At 41.6% G+C, this 26,888-nt stretch overlaps 1 protein-coding gene across 2 annotated transcripts in view; it reads left to right on the forward strand.

The window, feature by feature from the left end:
• The window catches only part of SNAP25 (synaptosome associated protein 25), a 67,909-nt gene that overhangs the window by 22,437 nt on the left and 18,584 nt on the right, over positions 1-26,888 (forward strand). For both annotated transcript variants that reach the window (XM_054180100.1, XM_054180099.1), the window contains exons 2-4: positions 16,953-17,087; positions 17,723-17,764; positions 25,333-25,381. In XM_054180100.1, coding sequence (XP_054036075.1) covers positions 17,016-17,087; positions 17,723-17,764; positions 25,333-25,381 — 163 coding nt within the window. In that variant the 5' untranslated portion in view covers positions 16,953-17,015. The remainder of the gene's footprint in view (positions 1-16,952; positions 17,088-17,722; positions 17,765-25,332; positions 25,382-26,888) is intronic.

Below are 26,888 nucleotides of genomic sequence, written 5' to 3' on the forward strand. Positions count from 1 at the left end.
GATGTGCTTTTGTGCCTTAGATGAATACAAACCAGTCTGCTTTTCTGCTTTTGTTTTGGATTTTTTTTTCTAAGTCTTATTTTCTCTAGTAGAACCACTCCTGTGCTACAACAGTGATGATAGCTCCTTGCCATTGGCAGTAGTTGTGCCTCTGTACCTCAGAGATCTGTGCATTGAATGTGAAGGGTTTCAGCAAGAAACCCCATGTACCTTTATGTTACAAATAGTTGGCACATCAGCTTGCCAGTAGGTATGCTGGTGGGGACAAGAATCAGGCAGTTGTTGCTTCTTTTATTTACATGACAAAATTTAATCTTATGCTTTATTGTTCAACAGAGTTCTGCAACTCTTTATGTAACCCCACAGGACCCACTCAGCTCATGTCTTCCCTCAAACTTTCCCCTACAGATTGTATCACAGCCTATTGCAGTATATCCATCTGCCATAATGAGAACATCAGCTGCAGCAGGGAAAAGTGCTGTTGCAAAATACTTTAAATTCTGCCCTTTCAGGGCCATCATCTGTGGATTGATGACATTCAACCAATAATGAAGCAACTATAAGACCAAGAGAAGTAGCAACATTCCCAGAAGGAACCAGAAAACTTTCTACTCCCAAATGCAAATTGAAAAGGAAAAGGTTAGGAACCAAAACAGACCATCTTGTGTGCCCTTGCAGGCCTTAATTCCTTCACAATCATGTGCAAACTGTATAAAAAGAACTAGCTAAATAAAAATCCCCATGCAGAGAGAGGGATTTTGATCCTCTGTTAAAACAGTTTGAGCAGAAAGGATTTTACAGCCTCTCTGTTAATCTGCCATTCACGTGGTTGAAAGCGATGCCCTTGAGGCACTATCTGGCCTGTTGCTGAATTGATTGGTCAACAAAAAAGGAAAGGAGAAAAGAAAAAAAAAGAATAGAGGTTGTGCTCTTGTATTAGTACAGCTAAATCCTTGCCTGCAAGTCCGGGTAATCTTCAGTGGAGGAGCGTGCTGGGATTTTTTTTCATCAGCCTGTGTAGGCTGAAATGGACCTCAGAAGAAAGAGAGGTTTCTAAATCAGTCATGTGAGCCTGCAATAAATAATGAGAAGTTCTCATACCCTGCACCAGGGAATGCCAGTGTGCATGTGTGCCCTTGGTCTCTTCACATTGACGTTACTGGGAAACGAGTAGCAGCCAGGAATTAGTTGTAGGTGTGAATCAGAAAGCAGCAGTGGCCTTTGAAAATGAGCAAGTTTTGCGTATCCGTGGGGTGCTATTATGCATTCCTGTGGCTAATATAACTTGTTACTTAGGCTAGAAATGTCAGATGCTTTCAATATTTGACTTGAACAACTGCAAGAGCATTGCAAGTTTACATTTTAAACAGTCTTTCCCAATTTATTTGGTCTGATATAAATATTCACCAGTAAAGAGCAGTGGATATGACACTAGAATCATCCCATTTAACCTCCCAGTTGTGCCCAGTGAAGGGAACAGCCAGATCCCCTCCTTTGTTTGCAGTACTGCAGATTTTTGGGAGTTGGTTTTGGCTGGTTAAGGATCCAGCTTCTCTTCGGGTTTAATAGCAGCAGAATTTTTTTTTGTCATTGTGGCTCTATAATGGAGCCTTGAAATAGTAAAATTTAGATGTGTAGTTTATTGATTAAAATTGAATTGACAGGCTTTTTTTTTCCATATAAATTACATTTTGTAAAGATAGTACCAGCTGCATTTTGCATACTCACAGGTCCATCTGTATGTCATCTCTATATAAGCAGACCATAAGTGTAGTTAAAAACTAAGTATGGCCCTTTCTTTTTATGATGTGGCTGTAGCTGTTTCTTTTTGTTTCTTGAAGGGAAGTAAGTTTTTCAAACCTCATGGAATTTCTTTAGCTCTACCTCCTAATTCCATAGTTCCCAGTGGAGACTACAGCACAAAGTAGAGGAAAGTGAGCTGGAAGTAGGGCTGAGCTGCTCTGGACATGGCAGAAAATGAGCCCTGAGCCAAGAGCATGGCTGTTGGTCTACAAAACACAAGACAACCTCAGGCATAATCCAGAGCATTCTCTGAATGGTCAGCCTTACTTCCCCCCCTTTCACCCCTCATTTGTCCATTATTAGAGCTCCATCACTCTAGAGAAAGTAATTTGCAGTAGTGAGAAAGGACAGAAGTCTCCTGAACTCCTTTCAAACACATTTTGGATAACATTTCCTCAAGATGATGGGGCTTTCACTCAGGCCTGTAATCTCTTGTGCCTTTTTAGTTGTATTTACGGTGTTGCTTTTCCACCTGACCGTGCCCTAATCAAAAGTGGCTGCATGCACAAAAGGAAAACCTCAAGCTAGCAGGCTCCCTTCCTTCTTGCTGCCTGCTTCAAATGCTGTACGATGCAATGAACAGAAGGATGGACAGACAGGTTGATACATGGATTATGAAACTGTTTCTTTAAAGACTCTTTAATTTGAAAAAGAAAAGGTTAATAATCAGTGATACCCAAGACTCTCAAATACAATGAGATACTTTTTTAACATCTGTTTGTACATCCTAGCTGAAAAAAAATTTCCCTTCCTTCATTAAAAATCTCATTCTATAAATAACACCATCCGCCCAGTTTCATAATGCTTGTATTTTGGTGGCTTGATTTGACTCTGGTGACTTAGTTAAGAAGACTTCTGCTAAAAAATATCAGTCCATTGGTCAAAACATCAGACTTTTATCATCAGGCAGAAAAGAAGGGAAAGGATGAATATTAGAATAGAATAGAATAAACCAGGTTGGAAGAGAACTTCAAGATCATCATGTACAACCTATCATCCAACACCACCCAATCAACTAAACCATGCAACCAAGCATCCTGTCAAGCCTCGCCCTGAACACCCCCAGCGACAGCAACCCCACCACCTCCTCAGGCAGCCCATTCCAGTGGGCAATCACTCTCTCTGTGTAAAACTTCCTCCTAACCTCCAGCCTAAACCTCCCCTGACTCAGCCTGAGACTGTGCCCTCTTGTTCTGGTACTGGTTGCCTGGGAGAAGAGACCAAACTCTGCCTCACTACAACCCCCCTTCAGGTAGTTGTAGAGAGCAATAAGGTCACCCCTGAGTCTCCTCTTCTCCAGACTAAGCAACCCCAGCTCCCTCAATCTCTCCTCATAGGGCTTGTGCTCCAAGCCCCTCACCAATCTTGTTGCCCTTTTCTGGACACGCTCCAGCAAGTCAACATCCTTCCTAAACTGAGGGGCCCATAATGGATTGCTTTGTTTACCACAAATGCATGTCAATAGGGTAAAGTTACCTGTTTACATTCCAAATACCCTGAAGTCCACAGTGCACAGAATTTTACTCCCCTATTAACATATTTATATGTAGCTACAGCTGCATGAATTGTCTGTCAGTTGTCTCTGTTAAAGTTAAGATCATAGGTTCAGAAGGCAGAATCTACACTAGCAGCTCTTGGTAGAAGAAGGTGTCCTTTGGCACCACCTACTTGCCTCGATGCCCATGCAAAAGCACTGAAAGCCAGTGAAACCTGCCCACAAAAGCTGTGGTGAAGTCACAGCCCTATTGTCCAGCAGCCACTGGTTGTGCATGCTCCACTGGCTGCATTTCCAAGGCATCAGTGGCGCTGTGAGGGTAAAAAGAACACAAAACTAAGACTGAATGCTGAGAAGGGTGAAGGTGTGGGGCTTGCTCAGAGCTCAATTCAACAAGTAAGTGTTATCAAGTCCTGTTCAAGCGTAGGAAAAGTAAGCCCTTACTAGTGTGATACAGTTCAGGGGAAGGAGTGGGTGTGACTTCTGGACTGCAAGGGAACCTTGCAAAGATGAATTACACAGAAGGAAATGAAATGTTGACCTGAGTCTGCTGACAGCCCATAACAAACACCATCAGGAGAACACCTTATTCCAGTCTATCATTTTGAAATCAAAGTTACAACAACATTGATGCTGATGACATCAATGCTGGGGGGGAATTTTCAACCCACTACACATTAACTGTGTCACTGCCAATCTTTCAAACTAAAATATGAAGTTAATATTTTTCTGCCACATATCTTTTCCCATATTTTCCTACCAAAATTATTAACCATTCCATATCAAGCTTGTGAAAGTGCTTGTTAGAGCTTGCCTCAGCCATTCCTAAAAGTATCTGGGTTAGCAAGGGACAGGACCAATTTTTAACATGCAAAGGAAGAATTCTGTGGCTGTTGTAATGACTGAGTTACCAGTTGCTTCATTCCATAATTAAAAATACCCCAGCAAAACACATGAAATTAAAGTTACCACAAAATGTCCCCCTGCCTTGCAGACTTCCACAAAATGTAGCAGAAATTAGGTCTGCTTTGTGACAGAAGCCAATGCAAATATGTTCTTTTTTCATTCTGTAATACTCATGGGTTTCCTTTCTATCATCCAATTAGTCTAAAAAAATCCTGCTCCCATTTGTGGATTTCCTTTTCATCATTCATTTAGCTAAAAAAGGTCTTTCTTCGGTTGCCTGCTTGCTTTTTTTGGATCACTATAAGAAATGTGAGGATGGTCTCCCCCAGCTTGCAGTTTCTGACGTTGATTTGATTTGCATGTAATAGAAGTGCATGTAACTTTTCTGACATGGTGAAACTTTGCACTGACTTTGCAATCACAGAGAAAGGGATGAGGCAATGTGGAATGAGGCTTTTTGAACAACTCCTCGTGTTTAGTGCTTTCTTGCAGAAGCTCAGCTCATTTTCTCAGATGCTATTGCCACTGGGACTGCTCCTTTTGATTTACAAAGATACCGAGGGAGTGCCTTCACCCATGAACACAAACCAACAGCAGCCATCCAGCCGATGTGTAAGACATGCCCATTGTTAAGACTGAGACCAAAAGAACAAGCAGAGAGGTCTGAGTTACTGTAATTTTCTCATTCTACACTACCTGTTATGTAGCTTAAGCACTCCTGACTCACAGATGATAACTGGCAGCACTGGTTAATAGGCACAGATGCAGTTCATCTTCTATATTACAGTGACTTTATAAGGTTGAATCAGATTGATCCATCATCTGTGGGAGAGATGTGGGTAAACAGACTGTTGCCCACTGGCTTCCCAGGCTATGACTGGCCACTTTCCTGGAGCTCACTGAAAGTAGGTGTCTTGTACCACCTGCAAACACTCATCACTTTACAGACATGGTCCATGAGCAACTCTTAAACCTTGAGGAAAAGGAGCAGTAATGCTTTTGGTGCCATGAGCCAAGGCTGGGTGCAGGTCCCAGTCAGCTTTCAGGAAATCTGTACCCACTTTGCCCCACACTGGTTTTTCTATCATTGCCCAGGATCAACTCTACCCTCACCCTAAAGATCATTTTGGTTTGGGATGCTAAGCAGAGGTGACAGCTAACTTAAACCAGGAGATGTGGAGGAGGCTTGAATGTGCTTGTGGAGGCAGGGGGATGGACCAGGAGCTCTGTGCACTCTTGAGACAACTGTGCCAAACAGTTTCTTGCTACAAACGAAAGAACAGCAAACAGAACAGGCCTCATGCAGCCTGGTGGGAATGCTTCTTACGCTCCCCAGGAAAATACACCATGCTATTTTCTTATTCCTTGCTGTCTCCTGAATACCTCAATAAATGTTGTGCAATACTCCCATTTTTTTCCCAATTTATATTCTCTCTATCCATTTATTAATCTAAGAGGAACAGAAAGGGGCAGGTAGAACATTTCAGAAGCTAAGCACTCCTGTTTTATATTTGCACACAGCACCCCCCCACACACATGTTCTGGTGTTCACCCTCTGCTCACTACCAGCATCTTCTAGCATGTTGCTGGCTGGTAGCCTCACCTGCAAGCCTGAGCCTGCCAATGGCAAAACTTCCTCCAACTTGAAATGGGGCGTGACTTTCACCCCTGGCTTCTAAAATTGGCCATTAATCAGATTTAGTGGCTTAGAAGCAGTGTAAAGAAACTGAGGTTGGAATATAATTAAACAGAAGAGAGGCTGTCTGCTTGTCATTGCTGCAGGAATGGTGAGGGAAAATTTTGAGGAAGACCTGAATGAATTCAGGGCATGAGTTTCAATGAAAACCATGACACAATCAGAAATCTCATCCTCAGCTAAGCAGATGCCGTTTGTTTTTCTCTCAGATTCTGGCCACAGAATGCAAATAGCTTTGTCACAAGTCAAGACATTTTCTTTAATCCTCTCTACTAATACGTGGATTGCTTGTCCTGAGCCATCAAGATCCAGATATGCAAATGGCAAGTGAGGTTACAGGATATTTTGAATCAGGTGTCTCCTGGAGGGATGGGGAAGCACTAAGCCCTTCGAGCAAAGCCTATATCCTCATTTTAAAATACCCTGTGAAATGCCAGCTACCCTTTTCCAGAGAAGACTATTCCAGACTGGAACCAGCACAACCAACAGCTACTAGGATGATCAGAGTAGTAAACAGTCTATCTACCAAGAAAGGACTAACAGACTCTGATCCTTCATGCCATAAGAAATGCTGAGAAAGGTTATGACTGCTGTTTATATACCCGAGAGAGAGGAGAGAGCAGAGAAAGAGAGAAACTGTTTAAGCACAGGACACGACTGGCACAGAAATAACCTGCTGTTTTGTGTCTATAAATTAGTTTGTGCCTCAAGGTAAATGTTTTCTGGATACTGGAGAAGTGAGGGACTGGACTCAGAACAACTGGGAACATAATAAGCTTAGAGAATCATAAAGCATTGCTTGCTAAATTATAAATGAAGCATCTACCTGTGAGAGCAGAGAAGGTCACTCATAGCATCCTGTTCAGTGTCCTTGTGCTGTCAGAAGCTCCCTTTGGACAAGGTGCCCAGTCCTGGTATGCAGGTTTCTTTCTCCTTCTTCCACTGCTCTGTCTGGTTCCTCTCCCAGACAAACAATTTTGACTGCAACGTTTTGCTGTTGCTGTTGGAAAGGACAGGAAAAAAAAGAAAAAAGGATAACCATGTGGGTATGTGGCTGTAGAAATGACTGCAAAGAGAACACACTGAAAGGTTTGTTTTCTGAAGTGTTTTGCTAGCAGTAAAACAGATGAAAAGTCATTATTACTCTGAAGCAAAATTGGTACAAAATGGCTGCTCTGTGCTTTTTTGTTTTTTCCTTTCCCTTCAGTGAAGGATAAAGATAAAGCAACAGGCTCATGTTGGAGCCTCATAAACCAGCAGTGTTGTCTGACAACTGACAGGACAACAATGACTTGGTTTGTGTTGGGATGGGGTGGCCCTAGGCATTTCTTTTATGACTACCTGTTATTCTCTGAGGTCTCAACAGCATCCTTTTCCACCTGCCGTTGCCTCTGGCTGCAGTGCCTGGGTTTGAAGCATGGGATGTACTGCTCGTAACCTCCCTGTTTGCAGAAACTGGAGACACAGAGCAGTTGTGTCAACACAGCTTGTCTGCTGCACTGCAACCATGTATATGTGCAATTGCACTCATTTACCCACCAAAGATCAGGGGTGTGCCGTGGCAGAGGTGCCCATGTTTACAAGAAGTAATTTCCCTGGTGGCACATTTATGTTGTGTAAATTCAGTCTCACTAAGAAATCATTTTATGGAACCTTTTGTGATTATATCAACACAAACCCATAGGAGGACTGCTTCTCAATTATATTTTCACAACACATTCAGTAAACAGCCAGAAGTCATAATTTTATCTAACTATGTTTTAACATCTTCATTTTGGTCTCTGACTGGAGAGTTCTCCTTCCAGCTAGGTATAGGTTCTGACACAGAGAGGCACCATGAGAATATGGCATGCTCACTAGCATTTATCCCCTATTGTCCTGCACCACATACATCCCTAAACTGAGTGCCAGTCCATGCCCTGAAACACCTGCAGTTTAAGTAGGGGAAAAAGAAAAAGGACAAGATTGAAAGGAAAAGAATAATTTTATCCTTAGATAGGAGACAGTCAGTTGTTAAACACAGACAAGCAATCTCAGGGTATCCAAGACAACTGCATGATGCTGACAGATAGATCCAGCAGCAGGAGCTATCTTCAGGCAATGCAAGCAAGCCCTGAGAGTAAAACAAGTTGCCTAAGGTGACACAGGAAGTCAGTGACAACCCACTAACTACCTTCTGAATTCAGATTTGCAAGGTCTCAGTGCCTGTCTTTGCCAAAGTCACTTCCTGACAAGCCCTCACCAATAGACATTATTCTTCACTGAGTATCAAGCAAAATTCAAACTGGAATTGGTTATTACCATACTCTGTCAGTCTGCGCTGTGGAGCTGAGCCCAGAGGCTTACAAACAACCTGCTGTGTGACAGAATAGGAAGAGAGATGAGGTGTCTGTGACACAGATTAACGTTAACATATCCTGTGGAAACACAAAGGCAGCTTTTTGGCTCAATCAGTAACACAAACATAGCAAAGGTGTTTCTTTGGCAATGAGAACTTTGCTGAATATCTTGTGAATATATTACACCCAGGCAATAGGCTGTGCTGCAGCATTGATACCAAAAGCAGACTTTCCTCAGGATTTTATATCAGAACTAGTTACAACTGAAACCTAAATAACAAATTTGAGTAATTTTTCATTGATATAATTTTGGCAATATCATAAAATCTTGAACTTGGATTTTTTTCTGCTAGAAGTTCTATAAGTACTTTCTGAACAATTAAAATACAGTAAGAACAAAAGCAGAAGATGTTTCTGTAATAGACATTATTATTTGTGGAGAGCTCTGGGTGAAATGGAGATGACAAGTGAAAATACAGGAGAATTAGAGCTTGTGAGGGTCATTGCTGAGAGCCAGTGATCTATAAAAACTATGCTCCCAACTCCCTGAAATAATTTCTTACTGACTGTTGTTTGTCACACTGACCACGGACAGCACACACATGTTTTGTGGCTTTTTGTTAGGATCTTCCCTTGAGCACTACATCCTCAACACAAGTTCAGGGGGAACTTGCTAGTGTCATCAATACATGCAGGTGTTGGCATCTAAGAATCCCTTTACAGCCGATTCTCATTTGTGATGTAATATCATTTCCTGATGGTGTCAGTGGGCAGTGTCTGGTGTAGACTGAGATTTGGGGTTAATGTCAGTGCATTTCTTACAAACCAGCTTGAAAAAGCCTATGTAGAGAAGGTTGGTGAAGGTGATGAAAGATATGGTCAATGTACTGGGCAGCTGAGTTCTAGATACCTTGCCTCTGGGCAGTGATAGATATTCAGGGAGGTGCAGCAGGGAAAAGGATATGCACCTTGACAGTAAGATCCTCTACAGCCCCAGAACTGCCTTGTGTCTAGCCTTGTTGTGGCTGAAAGTGCGGTTTGCACAGTACTCAGGGAACCACCTGAATGGCTGCGGGGCAACACTGAAGGATGACCCCCTTCATCTGTAACTGAACTTCATTTTCCCTGTAGACAGTGTGTGTTTGTGCTTTTACCAGCAACCAAATTAGTGTCTCACCTCTCTCCTTGTGCACAACTTCCTCCTGAGGTCCAACCTCAATCTGTCCTGCTCCACTTTCAAACCACTGCCCCTGGTCCTAGCACTCCAAGCCCTTCTGAACAGTCCCTCCCCAGCCTGCCTGGAGCTCCCCTGCAGATACTGAAATGCAGCTCTAAGGTCTCCCTGGAGCCTTCTCTTCTCCAGGCTGAAAAGCCCCAACTCTTGCAGCCTGTCCCCATAGAAGTGGTGCTCTAGCCCTCTGATCATCTTCGTGGCCCTTCTCTGGGCCTGCTCCAGAAGTTTGATGTTGTTCTTAAACTGGGGATACCAGAACTGGGCATAGTACTCCAGGTGGGGACTCAATGAGAGTGGAGTAAAGGGATGAATCACCTCTCTTCTGCAACCCTGTGGCAGTTTTAGCTGAACATGAGAGATGGCCAAAGCTTTATTTTTACATTGACTCATGGATGGTAGCCAATGCTCTATGGGGTTAGCTAAAGGACTGGAAAAAGAATGGTTGGCAGAGAAAAGGAAACCCTATTTGGGCAGGTGACCTGTGGCAGGACATTGCTGATTGAATCAAGAGAATTCCAGTGAAGGCAAGAGACTTGATGGGGTGCTTGGTGCCATGGTTTAGTTGATTAGATGGTGTTGGATGATGGGTTGGACACAATGATCTCAAAGGTCTCTTCCAACCTGGTCTATTCTATTCTATTCTATTCTATTCTATTCTATTCTATTCTATTCTATTCTATTCTATTCTATTCTATTCTATTCTATTCTATTCAAGTAGACACTGACTCTGATCTTGATCTCGACTGGAAACACCCAGGTGAGATATTCTTAGCTCAGTGGGCTCATGATTCATCAGGACATCAAGGCAGAGATGCAACCTACCAGTGGGCTTGTGACAGATCCATAGACATTTCCATGGATGCAATCACACAAGTCATCTATGACTGTGACATTTGTGCTGCTGTTAAGCAGGCAAAGCAAATCAAGCCCTTGTGGTATGGTGACCGATGGTCCAAGTACAAGTATGGTGAGGCCCAGTAGATTGACTGCATCACTCTACCTCATTGTCGATCTGGTAAGCAATATGTGCTGACTATGGTAGAGGCGAACACTGGATGGTTGAAAACTTATCCAGTTCCACATGCAACTGCACATAACTCCATTCTGGGTCTGGAGAGACAAATCCTATGGAGACATGGAACTCCAGAGAGGATTGAGTCAGACAACGGAACTCACTTCAAAAACAATCTTGTAAAGAACTGGGCCAAAGAGCAGCCATCGAGTAGATATTCCATATCCCCTACTATACACCAGCTGCAGGGAATTTGATATAAAAGGTAGAAGGTGATAGAGTTCCTCTTGTTAGAGAAAAGAATCTCTTAGGCAAAACTGTTTGGGTATTTTCTCCTTCAGGAGAGGCCAAAGCTGTCCAAGGGGTGGTTTCTGCTGAAGGTCCTGGTCACACTTGCTGGGTAATGCAAGAGAATAGTGAAATTCAGTGTATTCCACAAAGAAATCTAACTTTATCTGAGAGAGTTTAACTTCAGAGTGTTGTACAGATACAACATCACACCCAAAGGAAGAATCCATGAGGAATCTACGGTGCACGAACCCTAAGAACCCTGAGAGCCCTGAGTCAGCTGAGAGTCCCTGTTCCTTTTCTTCACCTCATCTGCAGAGAGACATAATGCTTTCTGTTTTCTTGTTTCCTGGTTTTTGGACTTCTGAATCATCTATATCTGAGGACAGCCAGAATGGACTATGAACTTTACTTATTGTAGATATTGTTTTAGATTAGATCGACAGTATTACCAATGAAACTGTTTAGAAGCGGTGGATTGTAGCAGTTTTAGGCTATGCCTTTAAAATTTAGCTGCAGATTTTGAGCAAAAAAGTAGAAAAATATAAATAATTGACTTTTGGGTGTACAAAGGAAAACAAAAGATTATTCTAAACAAGTTCATAGGATAAAATGTGTGGGATGGATGTAGATGTACCCTAACAATCTTTCACATTTCACTTCCATTGCCATTCCTTTTCTTTTCTCCTGTGGTTTTAGCTGCTTTCTGCTTCACTTGGGAGAGATAACCTGCTTTCTGGCTGGCCTTGAGAGAGATAAGCTAACATTCCTTCCATCTCCTCTTGTCTTCTATTACAGGAGGGGGGAGGATGTTTGGGGAGGGGGTACAGTGGAGCAGCTTCCCTGCTCCCTGGGAAAGCCAGAGGGGGTACCGGGGAGTTTCTGTGCTATTTTCTAATTGTAAAGACCTGTATAATATTGTAAATACTGTATATTTTGTACATATTCATTGCATTCCATTGTAGAGTGCAGTTTTTGCTTTGTAAATACAGGTTCCATTTGCTTCCAACTGAGTTAGCCATGCTTAGTTAATGTGAATGGGAAACTTAACCCACCGCAAACCCAAATTCCATCTTTAAATGGCTCAGTGTCCATCCTGAGATACCTTATCCAAAGCCTCTCCCTGGGTTTTCTGCAGCTCTACTAGTGACACACAACTGCAGTAATGTCCTTTCAATCCTACAAGAAAGAAGCACAAAGTGAGGTCTTGACTGACTCTCTTTTTCAGTAGAATTGGCCAATGTGGTCATCCTCTGGCTACAAATATCCATGGGAAGAATAGATATGTCCTTTAATAGCAGAAAGAGTGCTTAAAAAAGGACATTTTATTGCAGTGTTGACATCATCATAGTAAATTGCAGCATTTTCATTTTCCTGTATTTATTGCATTGAGATGTTTATATCACTGTGAAGCAAACATTTGCTTTCAAAGGTCATTGTACGTCTCTTCCTCTGGGATTATATGTAGGTATCTATTAAACTTCAGTATAACCCTGTAAGGATATATAATGTTCTCACTATGGGATTCAGTATTGCATCAGAACACTGATAAATTACCAGATGCAGTATTCAAACTATAATAGACAAAGAATTTCTCTTAGCTGGTCTCTGTATTTTTCTTTAACTCTTAGTCTGTTGTGCTTCTGTATGAGCACTGGCATACTGTATAGGATTGGCTCTCAGGGAATTAGATGTGAGCCACCCAAGACTCTGAAGTTACTTATTTTGTCTACAAGACACAGAGCACATCTTGGTACATGACGTATACAGGTTTTTTGTAGTAATGTTTGCACTTGTCCCTTTTTCAATAGAGCACCATGTGTGTGAACCCAGAGGATTTGCTTTGCCTTTCCTGCAATAGAGAAAACAAGGTCCTGGCAGAATCTGTGAGCTTGCATTTGTGCACACAATTATTGCAAGTATAAACACAAATTGAATGAGTGTGTGCAAGTGTAACTTCTGTAGTGACATTGTTTTAAACATCAGTTTTTAATCTAAAGAATTTACCATATTACATTACAACTTTGGTTTTCTGATCTGTCATCTCTTCAGTGAATACAGGCAAAATAAAATAGTTCATGTTGAAAGTATAGAGTAGGTTTTTAGGAGCTTGTTTACAGTTATTAGAGGTTCCTACAGAAATTACAGGATTTTGATACTTGGTTCAAATCAGCATGAATAAGAATAGAAGACAAAATATCAGCTATTATCTAAAATATACATTCCACAAGGAACTTTTTACTCAAAGTCCTCAGCAGTATCTTTAGCCTGTTGCCATTCTACTAAAATGAGCAGGTTTCAGTGGGCCCGTGACAAACTCTGCTTTTGAATATCTGTCCAGTAACCAGTGAGAGTAAATCCATTATGGTTTATCTTTTCTTGGCCATTCTTGTAACCATAGAGTTTCAATGTTTTAATGCATGAGAGGACTACATGTGCCGAAGAAACATCAGAAAATGAAAAATGTTAATTTTTTACTCTAGAGGAATAATTCCATTAAAAATATAAATCTGCTCTCTCCTGTATTTTATTGATAACAGGGTTTGTTATTGGACTTTCATGGTACTAGACTGGAATTCCAGCCTAAATGGTGCTTTCCAAGGATATTGTTATCTCTAGTCTGCCTTGCAGACTAGACTGCAAAATCTTTTAAATGTATAAGTTCATTCACAGCAATCTGCAAAATATAGGTAGTGTATCATACTGGGTGCAAATTGATAACCTTTATTGATTCTTGTGCACAATTTGCTATTAAATGAAGTTGAATCAGAACTGCTGTTGGGCACTTCTGTTTGTAAGTAAAACTTGATGTAAAATGACTTTCCTGGAAGAACGCTTTTTGCTATTTCTCAGTGCATTTGAAAGTGCTTTACAAATACCAAACAACCTGTCAGGTTCAACCACTATCTACAAAACATCTCTCTAGTTACAATCTCTGACTTTTTTTTAGCTTGATGCAAAAGAGGATGTGCTGTCACTAAGATGCCAGCTGATGCATCTAACTAACCAAGAAGGAAAACTCTATAAAGAAAAATCTTAAGAGTTTATTGTTTTGTTTCTTTTTTCTTTTCTTTTTTCTTTTTTTTTTTTTGCACCATCTGACAGCACCACTGGCTAATGGTCAAAAATTAGTAAGTAAAAGATCAAAAGTCAGGACAGGATTTACTTGACAACTGAATTTTTTGTGCCATTTTTACTACCTGTAGTGACCGATAGACTGCTGTTATTCATTACTGTCAGCTGCAACACTCATCTCACCTTCACTCTCTTGCAGATCTGTAATAATTCAGCTCCCACTGGATATGCTTAGAAATAGAACTAAACCCTCTGTTAGAATAGAATAGAATTAACCAGGTTGGAAGAGACCTTCGAGATCATCGTGTCCAACCTATCATCCAACACTACCCAATCAACTAAACCATGCAACCAAGCATCCTGTCAAGCCTCGCCCTGAACACCCTCAGTGACGGCGACCCCACCACCTCCTCAGGCAGCCCATTCCAATGGGCAATCACTCTCTCTGTGTAAAACTTCCTCCTAACCTCCAGCCTAAACCTCCCCTGACGCAGCCTGAGACTGTGCCCTCTTGTTCTGGTACTGGTTGCCTGGGAGAAGAGACCAACATCCGCCTCACTACAACCCCCCTTCAGGTAGTTGTAGAGAGCAATAAGGTCACCCCTGAGTCTCCTCTTCTCCAGGCTAAGCAACCCCAGCTCCCTCAATCTCTCCTCATAGGGCTTGTGCTCCAAGCCCCTCACCAACCTTGTTGCCCTTTTCTGGACACGCTCCAGCAAGTCAACATCCTTCCTAACATCCCATCCTCTCACAGATGCACCACATCCTTCTTTAGGGCAAGTAAGATGCTACCAGACATGATGCAAAACCAGTTTCCTGCCCCTTATGGCTATATGCATATGCCAATTAGATCAGTTATGAAGTAACATGTAAATTGTCCTGATTTTTGTTAAATCTTAGGGATGTTATTCTGCCAGCACAATTGTAGGGAGGTATCCAGGCAGAAGAGAGTGTTTTAACTAGGTATTCTAAAACTAGGTCCACAGACTTAATCCTGGTATTCTGTGACAGAGGCTGTGCCAGAGTTAAATGCTGAGTTTTGCCTCAATTTGAAACAAAAAAAGAAAGATATTTTTAATCTTTGAAGCAGTGACCAGTGCTAGTGGCAGCCTATACCCAGCGAGACAGAAGTTTAGACAAGAGTTCTTTACGAAAATGACTTGTTTTTATCCCAGATGAGAATGGTTCATTTGCTGATCAGGAGCAGTGACCTCCTGGAGCTACATAATGTGCCACAAAGAGCAATACCAATGCAGCAGTAGAGTGGAAAGGTTGGGGTGGCCTTGAAAGTGTCTCAACACTTTAACATACCCTTCAGGAAGACACCAATTCCTGAATCATCTTTTCTGCCCAAACCAGTTTTTATAAAGCTTATTTACTGCTGTTTGTGAGCATCCTTGGAGAGTCTGACATCAGTCTGAATATTAGCCATGAAATTAAGCTCTGCATTTGTATCAGCTGAGGCTGCAGATGAGTTGCTTAAGCTTGATCCTTTGCACTGCTGTGACCATGCAGCTGGTGCAACTGGGTGGGCTTCTCCAGCATATATTTGGGCTCCTAAACATTGTGTGACCTATCAAAAACCATCAAGGATGTTGTGATGTGTTCAATGATGAAAGTGGAACGCTGTGGCAGTAGCTGCAGGGCTGACTCTTTGAGATGGATTTCTTCCTGTTGTAGCTTCAAAGATGAAAAGCAACCGTGAGTGAGGGGGCACTGCTAATGCAAAAGCATGAAGGTCACATATTCCCTCTTAGATAAGAAAAATGGCAAATCTGTTGCTGAAGCTGCAGAGGAAATATGAGGAACTGTCTGCTTTCCTTATACATTTCTAATCAAACAGGATGTAATCCAGGAGGTATCCCTGCCACCTGGCTGTACTTGTTCAGTTCCTACTCATGAAGTCCTGATGGAGAGCACTGTCCAAGTGAGGGACAGACTCATCTCTGATAGATAATAACTTCCATTTAAACAGTGTTATTATTGTTAAAATTTTAGGGCCGAGCTCTGTCCTGACTTACCAAGTTTCATAAAGGCTGCGCGTATCACAGAAAATAGCCCCTGGGACTTGTGCCTTCTTAAAGCAGCTTTGCTGAAAGAGGCTGCTTTTGTCCTCTTTCTGTAACTGAGCATGATGGCATGCATTTTATGGCTATTTGTTTGCAGATCTTCCCAACTTCCCTGGCTTCTCTGCACCTGGGATTAGGTTTTTCTGCAATGAACAAATCTAACATTCAGTGAGAGGTAATTTGCAATGTGCCATGATTGAATCAAGCAAAGAAATAAGCCAGTGTTGTTGTTCTCAAAACCTGACAGATGGTAGGAGGACCCACCTTTCTTAATCAAGTCATACTCAGTAATCAGAGCTAGCTCAAATTTGTAACAAAAACAAAACTCTACCCAGATGAGGATTAATGGGAGGCTAGGATGAGCTCAGTGGCATCATTTTGTATTGAGAGGGATAAACCAAGTACAGAATCTGACCCACTTTGTGGAGAAGTTGAAAATACCGGTTAGGTCCTGCCATCACTTTGCCTGAAATGAAGGATTCTCCCAGATAAACAACTCCTCCCAGTCTGAACTATATCATTGTGGACAAGTTACTAGCTGACACAGATCTGCATAGTTTGATTGTCTTCAGTTTCATTGCAGATATATTGGCCAAGTCCAGCCCTTCAGGTGATTCAGCTGAAATACAGGATGTGAGGAGCATAGGCTTGACTTTGACATCCTTCATGTTAAGGCTTTTAATTCTAGAGTAGAATGAATGGGACTCAAGACTGTTTTTGGTAACAAATACATGTCCTAAATCTCCAGCTTTGATATGGATGGCTTTTGAAAAGTTAAGAAAAAAGGAATGGTTTTCCTCAAAGATCATAACAAGAATACAGCCTTGCTCTTTGAAAGTGATTAACAATACAGAAATACAGCACCCTGTAAAATCCTGTGCTTTCTCTGCTAGATAGGGTTTGCTATCCAGAACAAAAGGGTTTGGCTGAAGGCACACATAATGAAAGCATTTTCATGTGACTGACATTTAAGCACACTTCAGTGAGTCAGGGAGCCTAACCATTCTGTTTCTTTCCCTTTTTGCTATCTTCCAGGATCACAAGCAGCTGAGTGCAAATCCCTGATCTGCAGCTTCTACAAACACACCCACAGATAAAATGGCAGAAGACGCTGATATGCGCAATGAGTTGGAAGAAATGCAGCGGCGTGCTGACCAGCTTGCTGATGAAGTAGGACCAATATCTAAGCTGGAAACTTGGGTTTGGGTTTGGGGTAAGGGACATGTCCAGAAATAGGAGCTGATCTGGCAAAGGATTTCAGGAGCTGCTTCTGCTTTCTGTCAGATTTTCACTGAACGTAGAATTGGAAATGAAATGAGCCAGGATAAAATTTAATGTTACATTTATTCTAGATTAAGGCATTTATTGATAATAAATTTGGTTTAGGTATTAGAGTCTGCATCAATTTGACTGGTCTTAGAGCAAAAAGCAGCAATTCAATGTTTTCCGATGATTCCTTCAGTTTGCCAAACTCATTAAGGGTTAAAAGTCAGCAATTAAGTCTGTGAAAAGTCTTAGGTGAAAACCACTGACTTTAAAGTGGAACACCAGCTGTACCAAGCACTACTGCTGCAATGTGTGAACAAGGGAGCACAAGCCTTAGAGACTGCAGCTGCCTTGTGATGCGATGGGAACTGCTGCCCTAGCAGAGAGATAAAGATGAAGAGATCACCAGCATCCTGCTGATGGTCTGAGTTTGGGGGAAAGCAAAGAGTGTGGGAAAAACATACTGTTAGCATGACTGTGCACATTAGTGTTGGAAACTAACTTGTCAAATCTAAGTGGGCTTTCCTCTGTTTTACCAGTCTCTGGAGAGCACCCGTCGAATGCTGCAGCTTGTTGAAGAGGTAAGGACTTGCATTTTACTAGCACTTCTATGGTAAGTAAAAGTGATGGAGAGTCTGACACTGGAAGTGTTTGGGGTTTTTTCTAACTCATTTTGCTAGGTCACAGCCGTGGCTTTACATGCCGCTCCAACCCTCCCTATCTTTACCCCTTAGGAAGGTCATTCAAGACACTGTGCCCTTGTCTGAGTACCTTCCCTCTCCATAAGCACATGCAGCTATTTATAGACATTGGTCACCACAGCACATAAATGTCACTTCTTTAGGTATCTGGGAAACATTTATTAGGATTTCAAAGCTCATGAGATGTCCTACATTGACAGCTTTGGAAAAGAGTGCTGTCTAATTTTCCATGGTGCTAAGGAAGGGCACCTGGAGTTAGTCCTCACAGCTTACACCTGGCTGGAGTGGTCACTCCCAGAATGAAAAAACAGTTCAGTCAGGCTTCATTTCTCTCACTTCATAACAAAGGGGTTTAAAAGTCTGGATTCCCAAACTCAGTTTAGTTTAGAGTGTTCAGGTGATGGAAAATTTTGTTCCTGCCTGACAGGACACATTATTTTCAGACACCATACAAGCCTTGGCTCTGGAGCTGGTGACATTTTTAATCAGGGTCATCAGCACTGACAGTCCCAGTACTGCTGAGAACCAGAGGAGTCTCCAGCAGAGGCAACAGGAAGAAAATTACATCAGGTCCTATGTTCAGGAACAAGCACAATCTCAGCCGTAGGCTTCATGGCCTTGAAATCAATCACAACCATGGAGATCAATGGCATCCAGTGGAGATAGAATCAAATTTCTGTGTACAGATAAACAGACAGATTGGTTATTGAGCAGAGTCAACATCGCTCCTTCTCCACAAACACTTCAGAACTGGGACCCTTGCAGCTGAAATATGCTCTTGTCTCACAAGCAATCTGTTCTTCTTTGCTGCTCAGTTCCCTGGACATGCCATTTCCAACCAACACTTTATGTCAACTCTATGTCTGATGCAGCACCTGCTGAAAGCAATTCAATGACATGGAAGAGAGTTTCATGTGGGTACCTCCACAAATGCAGGGCTGGAAAGCCTGCTACCCCAAAGAGCCTGCGATCTAAATAGACAAGGCAGATGATGAGAGGGAAGACAGAGAGTAGCAGAAAAGGGAAGTGATTTACTCAGGGCCAAGCCATCAGTAAATATCAGCCCCATCTCTCCTGAGCTGTATTTGTGTGACCTAAGCACCACTCGAGTCTTCCTAACATATTGAACCAGTGTACTGTGAATGCCACTGGAATTTCTGTATTAAATCACAGCAAATGGCAAAGCTGGGGGAGAACTAAGACTGCTGAATTTACCAGTGAATTCATGCAGGGCTCTAGCACTTCTCTGAAGAGCTTGGCATCTCTCTGGACCTGGCTTTTATTCAGATGCTATAATATCTTCCTGTCCAAATAGAGAGGTTTCTAAAATTAGCCCTGAGTAGTCATAAGAATTTTTCTACAATGAGCTGATTTTCACTAATGCGGCTACAAAAGACCTTTAAAATTGTTCTGTGGTCTAAACAGTTGGTTGATTACTCTCACCCCATTTCCTTAGTGCTTTTAAAAGAATGCAGCAATGAGGAAGTGAAGAGATTTTATACTGAAAATACAGGTGACGTGTGTCTTTGAAATCAAATTCACACTGCTCTGATTTAATAGACCCCCCAAATCCAATTAAACTCATTCTTAGCAGAACCTGTCTAGTAAGTAGAGAGAGAAAATATTCTTTCTCAGTGAAAGAGTGCTTTTTACTCTCTTCTTTTAGTGGAATGAAACAGTTATTCCTTGCTCAGGGAAAGGATGCTGCCATGTTTAAGCATTGTTACTCCATACATATGTATGAATTACTGCCATTGTTGGCTCTGCTCTGTTAGGTACTAGGGAAATACAGACTAAACAGATTGACTTGGCTCCACTCTAGAGACAGAAGAATTCTGTACACCTAGGGAAGCTCTATATCAGTGCAAGGCATCCCTAGTGCTGAAATGTAGGTCATAGCCTGGGGGACAAAGCCAGTGTTCCCAAAGACCATGCCTTCCTTGCCCAAGAAGAATAGGCTGAGTTTGGAGACTATGCGCTGGTGCTGTTCACAGGAAATGTCAGCAAGGAAAACCAATCTGTTACTGCTTTATGCTTTAATAACCCAGCTTTGCTGATTGTCTCAGTCCTAGCACAACAGGGGAAGTAAGGAGAAGTGTTGAGTCATTACTGCAAAGTCACCACTGCTTTGCCCCAAGGCAGCTACATGCTGGAATGGCAGATGATAAAAATCATTTTGCTCTGTGGTGCCCAGTATATCCATGCAACACAGTTACATCTACACTGACCAGTATTTATTTGAGCTACTCAGTGCTACAAAGAGGGTGTTTGATGTCCATGATGCACAATGTCTGGGCCAAAACATAAAACAAATAATTAACTGGGGCAGAAGAAACTAAATAGACAGTTTGCAACTGTTTTTGTCATTTTCTTGTTCAAACTTTTTACGTCAGAGCCAGAATGAAATGCAGAATAACACATGCAAAGGCAAAAGCTGTGAGTCTACCTACAACTGGCACCACCATGGCCTTTAAAGAAAATCAGTTGTAGGGCAGAAAAAATAATAATGCTTTCCAGCTGTGATACATCAAGGGGAAAAAATACCACCAGGAACAGAAAGCCCAGCAAGAAAGTGTTTAGCAACATGTGCAGAGGAAGGGGAATTTTGTACATTTAAATCCAGGCAGTCTTCTCCTCTCGTGAGCTTGGAGGTTAGAGCCAGGTTTACTAACAGTATCAAAGCTGAAATGGTAAGGTATAAATGTTTGATAACCTCACAATGCTGCTCTATGCAGTGCACTGAATACAGAGTATGCTGTTTTCCTCACTTCCTTCATTTGTGACTGGGAAGTGAGTTTCCTCTGACATTCTTAATACAGTCAAGTGTTCCTTAGTCTGAAGAACAAAAGCAAAAGAACTAACCTAGAATTTGGTCCAAAGCTTGTCAAAACTAATCTGAAAAATGCTTTTGACATCATTAGAAACTGGAATAGTTCTGCTCAGAAAAGTGTTTTAATCTGTGTAATTCCAAAGAAGTATTTGGCACAGGGCAATGTGATTCATAATTCTGGCCTCATTTTTTCCTACTCAGGATTAGATCCTGTGTAAACCAGTGGAGTAGCACTGGGTCAGGATCATCGCACTAGATTAAAAGCGTGCACAGGATTCAAGGCCAGGGCCACAGATTTGTGTTGGATGAAGGTCTGAACCACAGGGTGGATTAACAGGCTGAGAAGTAACATTGGTCTTTAACTTACACTGAAGACATTAAAGCACTAATAGAGTGACAGTGAATTTGCAGCAGGAGCTGAGGAAATGCATTACTATGATGACTTACAAATGTTTCTTTGACCACATTTTTGTCTTTAGGCTGTTGACACTTCTCTTTAGTGCCTCTGGGAATTGCTAGCCAGCAATGTCACCCTGTCGTGGTACATAATCGTCTACATTAGTTTATTCAAAACAAATACTATCATCTGCATTGATTAAAGTAAAATTCTTCATCAAAGTGGATGTGTTCTTCTCATAGCTGGGAGTGCCTATCTATTTTTCTTCTGATATGCGACGAAAGCCATTTCTAGAATTTGGATTCCTGATTTGGTGTATCGTTCTCCTAGACCTTTAAGAAAATCACCCTTCAGGCCAAGCCAACATTAGAGTAGCTGTGTTTTGTAGCAGGCATAGATAGGACACAATGAATTGTGTTGAAGGAGCTGATGGGCCCCAATTATCTTTCTAGTTTTAGTCCCATCTTGGGAAATCAATAATAGTAATAATAATAAAAGCTACACCAATCCATTTTCCCTTCAAAGTGCTGGCTTCACTGAAGCATCAACAGATTTGGACACCTGAGAGCTGAATTAAGCCCAGAGTTTTAAAATCATATATTCTGTCTTTTTGATAAGTAGTTTAGACAGTGATTCAGTGGAGAACCTGGGCACATGCTTCATAAGGCATATTGAAACCAAACCAGCACTCTTGTTGGTTTGCTTTTGTCTAAACACTAAACCTCAGTGATACTGAAAGGTTGGAATACATCAACTTCTGTAACCCTTTCATATTCATGGTACTCTTCCACCTAGTATGCACAGGAAGAAAGATGCCTTTAATCCTGGGTAAAGTGTAGCATTAATACACAGTTTCATAACAAAATGGACCTCACTAGTTCTACCTGTTCATAGCTTCCTACATAGGATCATACTGAGGGTGGTGAGCACTGGATGTGCATTGGAATTCTTCTTGAGCCTTCAGGACCAGACAACTCAAAACAAGGACACCAGACCCTGCCATGACCCATGGGTCTTCTGGAAGCCTGTTATCAAGGTTTTATGGTTGATTGTTGTACAACATCTTCTAGGCTGGCAAGTCACAAATACAGCTTTCACCACCCCGTGTTACACACTTTCTAAACAACTAGTTCAAGTCTACCTGCTGACAACTGCTCCCACTGAGAGCAAGCAGTTTCTGTTGGTACTTCCAGCACAGAAAACACCAACATTGTCAATGTTTGGGATCCAAACACCTTTGTTTGGTGCATTTCTTCCTCTGTATTCCTTTAGATGAAGAGGATTTGTAGTTTCTAGAGCAGCCTTAGCCCACAGTCAATGAGGGACAGTTACTGAGGGTTTCCCTCCTGTTCCTGGATGGTGGACACATTTTTCTAATAGTACTGTCTTACAGACGTGTCAGGTTTTGAACTGTATAAAGGATAGGTCACAATGGAAATACTGAACTTTAAGGAAAGTCTGTATGCATTTTAAATGAACAAATGTATGTGTGTGTGGGGGTTGTTTGTGCTTTTGTTATTGCTTTGGTCTGTTTGGGGGTTTTGGTTGTTTGTTTTGTTGTTGTTTTTTAACTGGCTTTACACAGTTGTGGGTGGGTTTTTTTGGTGAAGAAGCTGAAAATTGATGCCTAATAGAAACTTGGAACAGGAGGAGAATGTCACTTGATGTCTGAATCATTGTCATTGAACATCTTTTTATTAGCTTCAATATCCTTTGGATTAGACCTCAAATGCAGACAAGTATATTCAACGCACACCCTTTAATATTTTCACATTAGTGTTAACACTGTGGCAGGCTCTTAAGAGATACCATATTGCCTGATAAAGTTAAATGGTACTGATAGTTAGGCAAGTAAAGGAAAACTGCACCTCTTTCACCATAAGGTCTAATTGCTGAATTGGTCTCAGCATAGGTCTTACTCGGGTCACTGGGCATCTTGGCTGCATAAAGGCAGTTTGCTCAGATATTCAAAACATCAGGTAAAGAACCTCAGAGTGTTAAGGAACAGTAAACATTTTTCAGCCTCACTATGTTTGACTCAGTGAAAGCCAACTATCAAACTACCAATGGCAGGTTTTAGAGCCTTAGAGCATTTAGAGCATTTAGAGCCTTAGAGCATTTAGAGCCTTTTAGAGCATTTCCCATGCCAGACTGCACCACATTTACTCAGACACAAGGTGACTGAGGACCCATGCAATATTCTTGTATTTACATCAGATATGTTTTTTAAAATAGATACAAATCTTTTGGAGTAAGGCCAAAGGGTACCAAGAGCATAGAAAAAGCACAATAAAAAGCTATTGCACATCCAGTGCTCAGAAGATCTGACATCTGCTTTACAGAAGACGTAAGATAATTAAAAGTGGTTTCCTTAGTCTAAGTAGGCAAATCTGAGATAACCCTTGGACCCTACATTTCTAAAAGCTGCCAAAATGAAAGCTGGCTGAGATTCAAGTAAATGCAGTATGAGCTTAAAGGGAGAGACTGCAGCAGTTGGTAGCTAGTAGATAGCTGCCCCAAGGGTGGTAGGGCACAACAACCTACGGGCAGAGGTTTTTTCTCTCCACTTGACAGCTCATGAGGGCATTTTTAAGAGGGAGAGAACCAAACAGCACACACACCTGGTACTTTCCCCAGTTTCTACAGTGGCACGAACATTAAAAATAAGAATGTGAGTGCAGAGAGAGATAGACAAGAGTGCAAGAGGCATCTTGCATTCCTTTTGAACTGAGCAGTATCTTCTTAAAGCAGAGAAGCACCAGCTGCAGCAGCCAGGCAGCCCTTGAGTGTGGCAGAGATTCAAGTTTATAGCTTAGCCTATGTGGGTAGTGTGTTCCTGGCATGCCTTGGAGCACCCTGTAAGTACAGACTAGACAGTTGATAGTCAGAGAGACTTCACTTCTCCCAGAGGAAAAAAAAAAAAAGGTCCACAGAGCAGGTTTGAGGAAGGAAGGGTAGTATGAAGCATGTAGCTTGCCTCAAGGACTCAAGGACAGCCTGAAAAGTGAGAGGGATGGTCAGGACTTCAAATTTCTCTTCCTCACATTCCTGTGCAACTGTAGGCATCTCCCCTTGTCATATGCAAAATTGATACTGTCAACTCTATCTGCTTTACAGAGGTTTGGTTGGCCTTATGTTCGTGGAAGCAGCTAAACATGCTGCACATATCCAGGTAACTCTGCTGGCAAGCTGTCAGGCCACAGAGGACTTCCTTCATCTGTTATTGAAGTGCAACAGTCAGGACACCATTCAGGACATTAATTATTCACAGATGTTATCACTGCTCCAAGCAGAAGGGAGCTTGTTTCCCCTTTGTAATTAAAAAGGAGATAATCTAATCTGTGATATAGCTTAGTATCACAGCACCCAGAAACCTGAGACACCTGATCACATCCCAGACTGATGATAATGCATACAAAAATTGTACTTACAAAAGGTGCCCTGCTGCTGGCTGAGGCAGGTGGGAGTTCTGAATTGCTCAGCTTTGCTCAAACCCAGTATCCAGCAAAGGTGATGATAGAATTCTCCCTCACCTGTGGGAGCAGGGGCAGATTCATCACATTAGGTGTTTTAAAATTCCTACCTTCAAGCTTAAGCCAAAGTCCACTGACGCTAAAGGTGTCTGCTGGATGAATTAAAACTTGGCTCAAATCCATATCTATTAGATCTCTGAGCCAAAAAAATATGGCTTAATCTTATTAAATATTAGCCTGCTTTAAAATGGATTTGCTAAGTAGGTAAGCCTTCTGACTTCTGTGTTGCCAAGGCTGTGTAAAAACCTCTATGCCTCCTTCCCAAGCATGTTTGTGTCATATCTATTTTCTCCTTTGGGATGGACATACTCTTGAAGTGCCAACACCCCCTTCTTCCCTTCTCCAGCCTCAGAGAACTTGGGCCTGAAGGATCTCTTTTTAGAAATTACTTGTGTAAAGTGATAATTTTAATCTCAAGGTCCAGGACCTTGTGTTCTCTGCAGCAATTCAGCATCCGAGTGAATTCTGAGGCCCTGATGGTACAAGTGAGAGTACATGGTTCCTTATACAGTGTCTGGGCACATAAGGTCCTTGGAGAGTGCCACCAGCCCCTTGCTATTTCTTCCACTGTTTTTCCTTTGTCTTTCTATGCCCCATACCTGAGTGTTGCCTCACTGATCTCTCTTTCTCTCTCTCTCTTTCTTCTCCCCTTCTCTCTCCTTACCTTGCTACCGCTATTTGGATGTAGAGTAAAGATGCTGGTATCAGGACTTTGGTTATGTTGGATGAGCAAGGAGGTAAGTTCGTATTGCTTCAGCAAGAAAGTATAACCCTTCTCAAAACACTTTACTAACTGTGTGCAATCCTGAAAATGAGGGCCATAAAATGTGTGGCTGTGCATGAGAATCTCAAAATCTTTGCTTTTAGCTGCATTGTCTGACAGAGGAAATGTAAAATAACTGCGTAAGGATCTGTATTACTTTTGATCTGTTTCCCATTAGCATCAAAGAGAGCTGCAGGCTGAACTCATCCAAATCACTTTTTTCATCAAGATTTCAGTCAAGATCCAGCTACACAGTGAGAAGATTTGCTTCCATCAGTATAAAATCCAACATTATTTACACAAGTGCTATGTAATTTTTTCCCTTGTTTTAGCTAATGGTGAAAAGCGTGCAATAAATGTATCCCAAGAGAAGGTAAAACTGGTTTAGTTTGTGTAAAAGTCAATTGCCTTTTTATATAGACATGTCAGTAAGGCTAACAAGAATTTCATATTAAAAGCTATGACACGATCAGCTCATTACAACTGACTATACAGGAGTTTTCAGGCTTATATGAGTGCCTGTCTGTGGATGACAGTGACAAAGACAGAAGTAGATATATTCAATACATTCTAGGAGATTACATTTTTGCCCTTCATAACATTACAATGAAGCAGGTAGCTTCCCTGCCACCTCCCAGCAAACTGCTAAGTTTTTGTTTGCTGCAGACCCACAGCACCAGCAAAATGGTGTCTCCAAAGAAAAATTAAATCAACAGAGTATAAATTTCAGCTACTCTATATCAAATCAGTCTCCCAAAGGCCCTTGTTTTTTATTTACTATATGGTATGATACAAAATGGTGTTAGGGGATGTATTCTACAGAGGTAGAGCTGCATTACTCATCAAGCTCAGTATGGCATTATTGGGAAACTGACTGCAGGACTACACAGGCCCTTTTCATCTGTACTGTTGCTGTCTCTCTGGCTCTAAAGTGACTGAAAAATAATAACAAGACCTAATCAGAAACTATTTTTGTGTGTGTGTGTGTATGTCTTATTGCTTCCCCTCACCTCCCTGATTAAGGAAAAGAATTTAACCTCACCAGATTTTGTCACATCAATTTGTCTGGAGAAGAAAAATATTGCAGAGGATATTTTGCTGTCTTCTACTCTTCTTTTTCCCCTTTCCTGAATAATGGCAGTAAAAGAGCTATCACTGAATACAGAAAGCCAGACATTACTTATATTGAAACAGATACAGCACCTGTCTAAATAATGTGTTTTGTTTCAGAAGTAAATTATACAGCTAAAATAAATCACAAATATTGTCAAAGAAAGACTGTAAATACCCAGGTGTGCCTTGCAATGTAATTCACAGATAGATCAGCAGAAACCTTAGTGGTTCCTATAACTTCCCTTGTGTTTAGTCTTGGGAAAGTATGTTTCTGTTCTTCAACTGTTCTTTTTCCACAGAATGCTAGGGCATTGAATTTTGGTTTGTGTTTGGGGTTTCTTGTTTGTTTGTTTGTTTTGTTGTACTTT

This window comes from Dryobates pubescens, chromosome 3 (assembly GCF_014839835.1).
Source record: "Dryobates pubescens isolate bDryPub1 chromosome 3, bDryPub1.pri, whole genome shotgun sequence".
Classification (NCBI taxonomy): Eukaryota; Metazoa; Chordata; class Aves; order Piciformes; family Picidae; genus Dryobates; species Dryobates pubescens.